This window comes from Cydia amplana, chromosome 26 (assembly GCF_948474715.1).
Source record: "Cydia amplana chromosome 26, ilCydAmpl1.1, whole genome shotgun sequence".
In the NCBI taxonomy this organism is placed as follows: Eukaryota; Metazoa; Arthropoda; class Insecta; order Lepidoptera; family Tortricidae; genus Cydia; species Cydia amplana.
Genome location: NC_086094.1, coordinates 6036847 through 6049634, shown reverse-complemented (window position 1 = coordinate 6049634; position 12788 = coordinate 6036847). Strand labels below are relative to the sequence as shown.

The window sequence follows — 12788 nt, the reverse complement described above, 5'->3', positions numbered from 1 at the left end:
TGACTATGTTTGCAGAAGTACTATTTACATAATTAAAGCAAATATAAAATTAATTTTTCCAACTATTAAAGGAAATGATTATTAAAGTTAAATTTACGAAATCAATCTTGTTCCATGTATTTAGCTTTACAATAGACAAAGAAAAAGATTTTATTTTTTTGACATTTCACACAGCCGAAGGCAAATTGTCTTTCAGCCTATTTCTTTTGAAATCTCTGTCATTTCTTTTGAAATCTCTCGTCAGATTCATGTCATTATTTGAGTAGGTATGGAGTAGGTAAATGTCATAATTTTATTAGATTTGTCATTACCTATTTCATATGTAAACTATCACAATTAAGTAAATATATATCTTCACTTTAACGATTCTTCTCTTGAAATTGATAGCTATAAATCTTTCTGACCTACCCTCGAAATGCGTAAGTATTTTAGTTCCTTATCCTGAAGCCTTAGTTAGTTTTTTTAAATATTAGAATTTTATTTTCAACATAAATACCGAATACTCAAAGCTTACTTTACAGGGTGGTATTCCAACTGTCCAATGTGTATTTTCATCGCACTTTTTGCTTAGTGAAAGAGTGAGACACAATGCGCATTGGACCAAGAAATTGGATAGGTGAAATACCAACCTTACCCACTACCTACTACTAGAGTATCCAATACCAGATTGTGTCCTACCGTCAAACACATATATTTTCCGCAACTACTACTCTTATCAAAACTCAATTTTTTTTTTATTGTGTACTTATGTTTATTGCAGAAAAATGGAGACAAATACTTCAAAAAGCAGTCGAGACGACGGTATTGACCGACCTATACCCTCAAACATAGCACTCCAAATACCGAACACAGACTCCATAACTTCTCGTGAAATTGCCTCGCATTCTTTAGAAGCAGCGTCAGATATCCAATCTCCAAGAAGTCCAACTAGTCACTCAACTCCCGAGACAATTAACGGAGAAAGAGCTTCTGTGACCACTGCGAATTATTCTGTGCCTCTTCTTTTAATCAGTGCACCTCCGTCTGTAGTAATACCCGCCACACATCCCTCACGGAGATGTGGTCTTAAGATTCAATCACCAATTTCTTCCCAGCCTTTAAATCCAGCGACATTTCGCCAAGACGATAATGTACCTCAATCTTTGTTCATCCAAGCTTTATCCCGTTTGACCAATAGCGACACATTAAATATTTCAGTTTTAAGCAATATGATGGCTAAATCACAGTATAGTGTGTTTGGTCAGAACGTAAAGCAGAATAATGCTGGTCACAGACCAGGCGACCTGTCACCCCCTGATTCCTTGACAAGTGCGCCTCCATCTTATTCCTACGTCTTGAGACAAATGGCAGTCAGGAGAAGACCGAGATTGATGGGAACGTTTATACCATCGCCATCCTTTGTGCCACATTGCCCACCTCCGAATTACAACGCGGCTTTCGACATATACGTAGATAATGCCATGCCACCACCACCTCGACTTCGACATCTTGGTTTCGGCCCGTGTCCCATCGTCTGCCCGGAATGTGGGTACTCGGGCATGAGCGTGGTAGTCAGTAAAATAACTATGTGCACGCATTTATGTGCTATTGTTCTTTGTTTATTTTGCTGTTGGGTATGTGCACCCTTACCCTACTTGATGAGTTCTTGCAAGGACGTTTACCACTATTGCAGTAGTTGTCGTTATTTCTTGGGTATGTACTGCCCTACTAATACCTACAGCAGTTAATATTTCCTAAAGAATATTAATGTAGTTAAAATCCCATATAAGTTCAGAATCTATTTAGTCAAATTTAATTTGATTTAATTAATTTGAAATGAATTTCTTTTTTTGAGTAGGTATTGGGCGGTCTTTCATGACTACCATAGACAATTTAAATCACACGACATGAATGTATTGATATATTTAAATAAAAGAGTTTTGATGACTAAAGGTATTTAATTTTATGTGTTTAGTGAGTAGAAAATAATTAATTAAGTCTAAATAGTTAGGTATTTCACAATAATTTTCGCATTTTGCTCTATTGAATGATCGGTCCAAAATGATTTTCTATATGCTGCGTTCTAATCCAAGGTTTTTCACATAATGATGAAGGACATTTATTGATGTTTTAATATATATTTGGTTTTGATACGCAAGTAAACGTAAAATAGCTTTATTGATAATATGATGCCAAACAAAATACTTGAAATTAACGTATACTGACGAAATTAAATATTTAATGCAAGATAAAATGAACGTAGCAATAAAAAGTTATGTTTTAACGCCATCTAGCGGCGAAATGTCGTCCGTGTAAGATTAGAAGTCAAAGCCTTCCGCAAGTTCCGTGTGTGTTGCGGAAAAATCCCTTTTTGGGCGTCCGACCACATGTGTGAATTATGAACAAAATATGGTTCTTTAGTGAATTTTTGTTCTAAATAGCCGATTTGAAAGTGAATTATACTCGGTATCGATAGATAAAGTGCGTGCGGAGCGTTCAGTGTCGAAAAAAAGTTGGAACTCGACGACGGAAGTGCATTTTTTCGATGTAAATACGGGCCATCCAGGGTCAGTCTGGTGCGCCGCGAGGATTTCTTGAATATTTCCAAGCGGTGTGCTCTCGTGTCGCGCTTGACAGTCTCGCGTGTGGCTAAAGTAAATCTCGACCTTCACCGCGGGTTCGATCGGGTCACGTCCTGTGGGGGAATCGGGTCGCGATCTGCGGTACAGACGGCAGCATGCCGTCGTGTTGAGCAGCATGGAGGCGCGCTCGTGATCGTCGTTCGGCGCGGAGCGCGCGCCCGGGCTTATATAACGAGGGCAGCGGCTGCGGCGGCATGGCCGCGCGCGTGTCCGTCGAGGGCGCCGGGCCCTCGTACGCATCCGTGCTAAACTTTCGGGGAGCCGAAAGTAATAAGGAGAACATTGAGGCGCCTCCGCCGGGGGAGGTGCCGGAGGTGGTGGTGCGGCAGGTGGAAGTTGAGGAGGAGGAGGGCTTCGTGCCCGTGATAGCGCACGGGCGGAGGCCGGGCAAGCCGCGGCGCGAGCGGGAGCGCCGAGCGCCGCCGCGGCCGCACAAGGCAGGGCCTCAGCCGCCCACAGACCCCCAGGCGCCGCCGAACCCTGACCAACCGCAGCAAGAAGATGATGATCAGCCTAAGAAATTTGTTGAAGCACCCATCCCAAAGGTCAACCCCTGGCAGGTCAGTAACATGTAAACAAACATGTTGTTATGCAGGTATTATGCAACTGGCAAATCCTAACCACAAATTGAACAATGCAGTTCTGATAAGACTTTACCCTTTATTTCATGATTGCCGGACTGTACAATACTTGTGCAACACAAACATTTCGTACTATTTTCTACCTTTGAAAACCAGCTGTCATTATGTACTACAATTTAGTTGATGTATGACTATAATTGAGAATTTTATTCTAGAATAAAATACTGATTCGGATCTCATAATCTCAGAAGGCTATGGAAGGTTAAAAGTCAAACAAAACAATCTAGTTTCAGTTCAGTTATGGCTATAGCCATACAATTTTGTACCTTGTTCTATTACCACCATGGAAACAGTGAAATATGAATCATTATTAGCAAAAGGCTTTAACTTGTTATTAAGTGCGCTTATAGATTATCAGCGCAGTAATCATAACAATGTTACTGCAACTATTATACTGCCGTTCTCAATCTAAAAGGCCGCAAAGGTCTTTTAGAGTAGTAGACTTCAAAGCCTTTTAGTTTGAGGAATCCAGTATAGCGTTGATTCATTACACGCCTGAAAGTATGAGGTGATAATCTATCCAACAGTTGTGCCAGTGTGCAATCCTTAATTTTTTTTTATTCTGGCTTCTACTCCCTGCAACCTTGTACAGGGTTAATTTGCCTATGAGGGTATTGTATTGACAAGACTGCTAGACCTTTCTTTCAATTAAAAAATAAGGCATATATTGTTATGGCTACATAACAATGGCATTCACAGACTGGGTACTACTACTGTCAACAAAAACGAATATGATAGAGGCACAAAGCTAAATCTGCATGTTATTTGCAATGACATTGTGGCAATGTCATCATTAATATCAAATTTGTTTGAAATCAAGTAACCCTCAAAAATATATTTTGATACACTTTTATTGCCGAGTACTTTCTCAACTTTGCCTGTCTATTAAGTACATCTCGAGATCTTTCAAATGAGCCTAAACTCAATGTGTTTATGTTTTTCCATCAAAGAGTTCCTTTGGCTACCTTCCCACTGCATCATGAGATCAGCTTCATGTTAGCATATTGCATTGTCATTGGAAATATTGTATGCGAAATTTCAGCTCAGTCACACCCCGGAAAGTGGTTCAAATTTAAGTTACAAGATTTGAAGCTCCATTAGTACCTACAAAGAGATATTTTGGATAAACAAAGATTGGATAAGCTAACCTTACCTAACCTAACATATATGCAGTGAAGGTAAATAAAAGTGTGTTATGATATAACACTCTTACACTTTGTTCTGTACAAAGTCAATGCAAAGTTAATAAATGAAGTGTGGTAATTCCCTTTACATAGAATAAATGTCATGTGTTAAATCAAAATGAACATTGTTGGTTGTCAATAAGGGTCAATTCTAATTGCATGCTAATGGAATCAACGTCTTATTGACTACCCACAATAAGTTGCCCTTTCCTTGAAAACAATATAAATCTTACTGAAGAGATGTAATCCTTGAATTTGCCATAAAATCTCAAATTAAATAGCATTTTATTGATACAATTTTCTTTGAGTCTCAATTTTATCACAATTAGAAATAGGGTGACACTAATTTTGATCTATTTGATGTGAGAAGGTACACAATTTTTGGTTATTGTGCAAACAATCTCAAATAAGTAAAAATAATATAACCTTTGCAGCCATGTTTTAAATGCAGCATGGTATTGAAATTTAACTAATTTAAGATGTTTGAATAATAATGCAACTCATGGTTATGTCATTTTCAGTAACTGCAAATTAACTATTTTATTACTGTCCATACCAGGTTTATTTATCTTAAAGCAAAATATATTGTGTAAATAATTTAATTCCTAACCTAAAAATGCATTGTAAACACTACAGCTTTAGGTTAGGTTACTTAACATAATAGTCTGTCTAAGGTAACTCTGCATTCACTTTGCAGTAACAAAATGTGGGAGTGGCACTATAAGCACCATATTTTCATAGGAACTTGATGTTTATTGTCAAATAATGTGTTCCATGAAGTAAATGTTTGTGTTGAGGTTGGTTCAACTATTAACTTATTTACAGGGTAATTAACTTATTTACATTAAATAGACGTAGTATCGGCCCAAAGTGTCAATGAGTTTAAGAATACATTAGATAAGCACAATGCTAATTCTACTCAACACGGAAAACTGTTGATGACTCTGGATACAGGCATTATCAAAATTAATTTTGTATTAAGCAGAAACGTCTGCAAACGATGCTATGAGCCTCCCTAGGGCTCATATATAGTGGAAATATTCACTGAATTGGGTACGGTCTTGGTGGCTCAGATGGTAGAACACTGTACTAGTGATCCAGTGGTCGTGGGTTCAAGTCCCACCCAAGACAGTGAATTTTCCACTTTTAATTTATTTCGAAGCTTTACAGGCATTATCAGTTATTTCAACTGCCTGCCTGCTTTACAAATAATAATAATTTGTCCAAGTTGGCATGAATGACTGAAAAGTATATTTGTGTATAGTATATGTCAAATATTTGCAGGTTGAGGTGACAGGATGATAGATGACTTTCATTTTCTGCGCGAGCTTTGATGAATATTTGTGTCTCAGTTCATTTATCCTACCTATTCGTAAGAGTTAATATAAACTGAAATTTAGTATTCTTATCTGCATACTATTTTTAAATGTGTGTGCGATTACATTCATTTATAGGTGTTCTATTCTGCAAAAAACATCATAATTCATACTAAAAATTCCTAAAATTATGTTATCACTATATTGGGCCAGCGTGGGGACTATAGTCCTGTGTCCAGCAGTGGGACTCATATAGGCTGAATTATTTATGATTGCCTGGCTCTGCTACAGCAAAAGTTGTGTTTTTGATATGTATCTACTCTGATGGTATTCTTGATTCCCAATTACTGAATGAATTTTGTGATGTCTTCTATATAACCCCTAAGGAGGATAGATTAGACTTGAGTTCAGATAATTTTGAACACCTCGTCGCTTAGCTGTTTCTGCTGTTGACTGCACACTCGTACTCTAGTACTATTTGTCACACTTGGGAAATATATTGCACATTGTAACTGCAACTAGATTTCCACCATGAGACGTCAGTGGCAAGTCATTTGAGACAACAAGCAGCATTGCTCAATATTTTTAAATTTTTACACTGAAAAATAATTCATTTATCCTTGGCCTGCCCAATGTGATTTTAAAAGGACATATTCCATTTTTAGCAAGTTGTGAATTAAAAACCTGGATAGGTTGAGGTTACGCTGAATATTCTTTTTTTTTATATGAGCCGTGGGAGCTGACAGATTAAAACGTGAACCAAAGGAAAACCAACTTTATTTTCTAAATAATTTGGTTTAAATTTCAATGGCTTAAACTGAGTATGGTGGGAAGGACGAGACTATAGTAATTTTATACTTACCTAGCAACCAAAACGCTTTCAAGCTGCAACTTTTTATTTATTTAACGGACTTTAAAAAAAAGTTTCTCAAATCTTATAATCAGAGATCGGCGAGGTGAGCTATTTTCCTTATAATATGATGTAATACATGTCAAATTATAAGGTAAATAGCTCACCCCCGCCGATCTCTGCTTATAATCATTTTTGCAAAAACAAAGCTTCTTACAGACACAAGGTATGTTACTCGCGTCATAAAAACGAGTCGATTTATACCTCATTCACCAAAATCAGCTTAGTAGTTTTGATTCTGCAATTAGAATACACAACACAAACATACCCACCTGGGTACTGGCCCCTGCTAACATATTTAATTATACGAACGCCTCGGCCAACTACCTTCAACCGAAGTTTAACTTCGGAATTTAAGGTAAAATCAGTGAAATTAAGATGCTACAGATTACAGATAGGAAAACCCCTTAAGCATATAGCTAGCATAAAGTTTAATCCTTACCACCTATTTCTTTGTTTTTGTTGTTTTCCTTGATAAGAAGTGGTTGTTACACTGTTATGTTTACTGTACATCGGTGGACATTATGCCTTTTGTAACAAGGTCCACCGATGTACAGTTGCAATATGTTTTTTTTTATCCAATTGGCATACAATCGTACGATTAACACGATTGTATTACTGGTAAAGATCATAAAGATGTAGTGCATAATTGTTCTCCATCGTATTTTCACGGAAACGTACGAACGAGTCTTGCTATTTCAGTCAGTCTCGGTACAAAAACTATTGAGGTTGACTGAAGTAGCATGACAAATACGAACGTTTTCGAGCAAATACGATGTAAAACAATTATGTACTACATCTGTTTTGGTACCCATATCTACGTGAATGACCCAAAACACAGCCTGGCCTTAAAGTGAGGTGTTAATGTTTAATTGAATACATTGCATTGATCAATGCTTTACATCGAGTTATCATTACTATACAGCCCTAGTAGCACGGTCTATTATTTATTCTGTGGCACGGTCGCATTTTTATCGTTTGTCACCATGCCTATCACGTTCTAACAAGTATGTAAGTGCGAAAGTGACGGGCATAGTGATAGTCGATAAAAATGGAACCATGCTGAGCCCGCAGAAGCCATACTGAACAATGAAATGGTCGCAATCGCAACCTGTACCACACGACCAAAATGTCGTAAGCGCCGTAAAGTTCATGGCGCTTACGCGTTTAGGTCGTGAGCACGCTTCTATGGTTTGTTGTCAAAACAACATCAACTCATGGCACAAAATACTGGTTGTCTGTGCCGGTTCTATTTTATACCTTTAAACGAGCTCTTGTATATATATTTATAGGTTTCGGGGATCTCGCGGAAACGGCTCTAACGATTTCGATGAAATCTGTTACATATATGGGGGTTTTCGGGGGCGAAAAATGGATCTCTAGGTCTTATCTTTGGGAAAACGCGCATTTTTGAGTTTTTATATGTTTTCCCAGAATATTACATTAATTAGTAATAATAGTTCAATGATGCTTTAGGAAAGCTGTACTTATTCAAGAATATAACTTAATAAAGAAAATACTCGTGTTTAAAAATATGACTGAAAGCTCACACACCAATATGTCGCATTTTCTTGACCCTTTTCCTCCCCCTAAGCATACAGACAGACAGACAGACAGGGAAGCGACTTTGTTTTATACTATGTAGTGATTATGTGACTGACTTATTGATAACAGATTTACAATTGGGAAGTACTTGGGGTGTAAACAATACAAGTACTGTTTATTGCCCACCTCATTGCAGAAAACAATACAAAAAACCGGCCAAGTGCGAGTCGGACTCGCGCACGGAGGGTTCCGCACCTTCAACAAAAAAATAGAGCAAAAAAATCGTGTTTGTTGTATGGGAGCCCCCCTTAAATATTTATTTTATTTTTAGTATTTGTTGTTATAGCGGCAACAGAGATACATCATTTGTGAAAATTTCAACTGTCTAGCTATCGCGGTTCATGAGATACAGCCTGGTGACAGACGGACGGACAGCGAAGTCTTAGTAATATGGTCCCGTTTTTACCCTTTGGGTACTACGGAACCCTAAAAATACAGAAAAGAATAGGTTAAACAACAGGCGGTCTTATTGTGATGGTTATTTATCGATGTTTCATTTTGTCGAACACTAGTTTTTTTTTATTATTGAGAAACAAACCGTCTTAATAAACATAATAAGCAACTTAGCTAATAGCTACAATTTGATTCCTTTATAGACCTATAGTTTCCTAATTTACAAATTGTATCGAGGTACAATTGAAAAATAATAGTGTAAACTTATAGTAGTACCTACTAATTGTACATAACAAATGCTTAAGCAAGAGAAAATACTTAAATAACAAGTGCCTACTATCGGGTTGCTTGCAACATTACACCCTCATTTTAATAGCGAAAATACAGTCCTCTTAAAGAGACTTAATGAACTGCCAAACAAATCTGCGTCCATACATTTTTCATTGTACTGTTTACATGCGCGCCCAATATATGAATGCTGTGCGTGTTTCGTTCTGCTGTTAGGAATGCTAAATAATGCCTTACTGCGACAACTACGTTCATTCTTACGGGGGACTCGGAAGCCAACGAAAAGTGCTGTCTGGTGATAAGTGAGTTAAGTGACGCGTGCGCATATGTGGCAGCATGTGGCCGACTTGGAGGTTATGTCGGTATCGGTATCTTAACACCTATCTGTAAAGTTTCATAACTGGCGATAAGATAAAAATTTGCTTTAAATTTGGACTATTTTCATGATTTCTTGTGATTCGTTTTGAGATATTATGTATGTTGATATACATTCATGTAAGTATGTGTTGTAGGTATGTATATATTTCTTCGGCGCGACGTGCCTTTGGCGTACCTACGAAATAACTTCTTATTATCTAGGTAACTATATAACTTTTTTACATTATTTACATGGGTAATGAGATTGGCATATGCAAACATAATTTAGTAAGTCAATTGTATACAGTGTGTGGCCTATAACGCGGGAGAATAATTAAAACGTAGATTCTACTACTCAAACAATAAAACTTTTGTTCGACAACTTTTTGAAATTATGTAGTCTTAAAATTGTCCCTTTTTCAAACAAACTAAATAATATTTTCAATGTACTTTAAATTCCGTCTAATTGACATCGCCCGTCAGTCTTGTCACCGTACAGGCATAATCAATTTCGTGATACATTGCGTGTTCGATTAAATTTTAAAGTGTTTTAAAATACAAACCACAAGTTATTTTTAAAAGTTGCTGAACAAACATTGTCTAGTTTGAGGAGTAGAATCTACGTTTTAATTATTCTCCCGCGTTATAGGCCACACACTGTATAACCAAAAATAAAAAATGTAAAATGTTCATGTTATACTATTCTAGGAAATCTAAACGGTATATTTCAAACCTCCAAGAAAAGAGCGTACTCCCATCTTAAAAGGCCGGCAAATCACTTGCAACCCCTCTGGTTTTGCGGGTGTCCATGGACGACGGTAATCGCTTACCGTTAGGCGATCCGTCTGCTCGTTTGCCACCTATATCATAAAATAAAAAAGACAGCGATGTCACAATAAATCCAACTCTTTTTAATAATTTTTAATTGATTTATCTAGTACTAGCGACCCGCCCCGGCTTCGCACGGGTTAACAAATTATACATAAACCTTCCTCTTCCTTCCACTCTTTTAAATTATTATATTTTTAATTTAAAAATAAATAATTTAGAAATAAATAAAAAAATCTCCTTAAAAAATTTTAATTGAAAATGATATCTATTAAAAAAAAACCGCATCAAAATCCGTTGCGTAGTTTTAAAGAACTAAGCATACGCACGTTTGACGTTCATAAGCGCATTGTAATTATGCCTACTTGAATAAACTATCTTTTATCTTATCTTTATCATACATACAGACAGACAGACAGACAGCGGGAATAAGCGACTTTGTTTTATACTCTGTAGTGAAGTGATAGTCACCATCTCAGATATCGGAGCGGCCGAGGTGCTCATAAATATATGAACATGTACTTTAACTTCTTGATGGTAATGATATTAGAAGCTTTGTTCATAAAAATGTGAACATCTCGGCCGCTCCGATATATCTGATGGCGACTGTACTTTCATATGAATTTAACTTAAAAAATATTTTAATCAGACTTAAAAGTAAGAGATTTCCTATCGTTAAATATCAATTTAGTGAGATACAAAGTATACAAACGATAATCAGATCATTAAGATAATAGTAACATAATAAATTTATAAAATTTTTATATCTAATCACGGGATTTGCGGGTGATAATCGTAATTAATTTGCGGCTTTACTGCTACTCGTAAAACAGCTTGTGACAGACGGACAGACATCGTATTGGTCCTCTCGTTAAATTCTTTCCGCTACCGAAAGTTGTCTGGAAGAGATAGCTCTATATTTAATAAATTGTTTTTCCTAACGCAAAATAGGTATCTTTTACTGATCGAATAAAAAGAATTCCGTCCAGGGGGCTATTCATAAATTACGTGATGATGATGGTAGCATGACGTAGGAGGAAACGGGGTCATTCGAAGCGTGATTTTTGGATGATTTTAGGGAGGGGGGAGGCAAAAATCGTCAATAAAGTCTATCAATTCAAAAACTTCCTGACATTTTCGTGTTCCGTCCCCATTCCTGACAAAATGCCAAAATTACTGACATGTCAGGAAAATTCCTGTCATCTGGTAACCCTAATTGGGCCCCGTACATTCCACGATTTCCACGACTCTTCTCTTTCCGCACAGACTCTATCTAATCTATCTTGCATGATGCGTTGGATTGGATGTAACGAAACGAAACGCTTGGTGCTCGATTCCGACTCTTACTTGGTCATATTTTTTAATGTGTAAAAAAAACTTGTGTTGTGTTGTGTTTTGGTGGTTGTTGTTTATTTATGGTGGAAAGAATTGCTGGCTATGGATGAGGTCTTGGTAGCTCAGATGGCAAAGCGCTGGAGTATCGATCCAGAAGCCGTGACTTCAAGTCTCACCCAAGACAGTAATTTTTCCACTTTTAGTTTTATCCTTAAAGGCTTCGTCACACAGGCGCGTTTTCCGGGCGCGCGGCGCGTGAGCGTTTTATATGTAAAAGCGGCGAGCCCCGCTCACACGCCGCCCGTAAAACGCGCCTGTGTGACGATGACGAAGCCTTAAGCTTAATAGTATCGTTCGCAGACGTTTCTGCTTGTTAAAGATTTAAATTAGTTACTTTGTATCTAAAATACGCTTGTGACACGTTTATTTAGCATTATTTTAGCACATTGCTTGTTACATAATACATATATCAAGTGTGAGTCAAGCGAAGGACGCGGATAACGGAAGTTCTAACATTTATGCAATATTCGGCTTCCTTATTACGTTGAACCACTTTCACTGTCTCATTCGCACTTATCTTTTCACACCTATCTTAGACCATAGCCAAAATATTTCTGTTACTACTTCACTATCACTACATAGTATAAAACAAATTCGCTTCCCGCTGTCGTGTCTGTCTGTATATATGCTTAGATCGTTAAAACTACGCAATTTTTGATGCGGCTTTTTTAATAGATAGAGTGATTCAACAGGAAGGTTTATGTATAATTTGTTAACCCGTGCGAAGCCGGGGCGGGTAGCTAGTGTTTAATAGAATGGAAACTTTTGTAGACGTGTTAGATCACCGTAAAAAATGTCGATGGCCTTTCTTTTAGACATATGAACAATGAAACATCTATAATTCGTGCAAGTGCTATAAAAAAGTAAAAATCCAGTTGACGCGACTTTATTGTTAAGAGAATAAGAGCGTTATTAAATTGTACAACGGGACTTAATCGCGTATCTAAGTTTTAAGATTTACCTCCGACGTTTCGAGGACGGCGTTGTCCCCGTGGTCTCGGTATAACCGTTACCGTTACCGTTAAGTGACTGCGCCAGCCAGCAGTTCTGCTGCAAGGACGCAGAAGCGTTGGTCACACAAGAGAGGGAGGGACGGAGAGGCTCATCGAGCTTGCTCAAATGCACGCGCTGGCACGATCCAGGCCGTCGGTCAGAGCCGTCAGAGGCGTATGCTACGGTATGCTAACAACTACCGTCCAGACAAACCTGTTCCCAGCTAGGGCGTGTATTCGGGCCTACTCGTGTATTCC

The 12788-nt window shown here is 37.6% G+C and overlaps 2 protein-coding genes across 2 annotated transcripts in view; both read left to right on the top strand.

Annotated features, from left to right (window-relative positions):
• The first annotated feature begins 283 nt into the window (after positions 1-283).
• LOC134660266 (uncharacterized) lies at positions 284-1757 on the top strand. Its single transcript, XM_063516009.1, has 2 exons — positions 284-419; positions 761-1757. The coding sequence occupies exon 2, from the start codon at positions 765-767 to the stop codon at positions 1725-1727; it is 963 nt and encodes a 320-aa protein (XP_063372079.1). The 5' UTR covers positions 284-419; positions 761-764; the 3' UTR covers positions 1728-1757.
• A 979-nt stretch (positions 1758-2736) lies between these two features.
• LOC134660083 (la-related protein 1) overlaps positions 2737-12788 on the top strand; it is a 109165-nt gene continuing 99113 nt past the window's right edge. Inside the window, exon 1 of the mRNA XM_063515783.1 lies at positions 2737-3181. Coding sequence (XP_063371853.1) covers positions 2816-3181 — 366 coding nt within the window. The 5' untranslated portion in view covers positions 2737-2815. The remainder of the gene's footprint in view (positions 3182-12788) is intronic.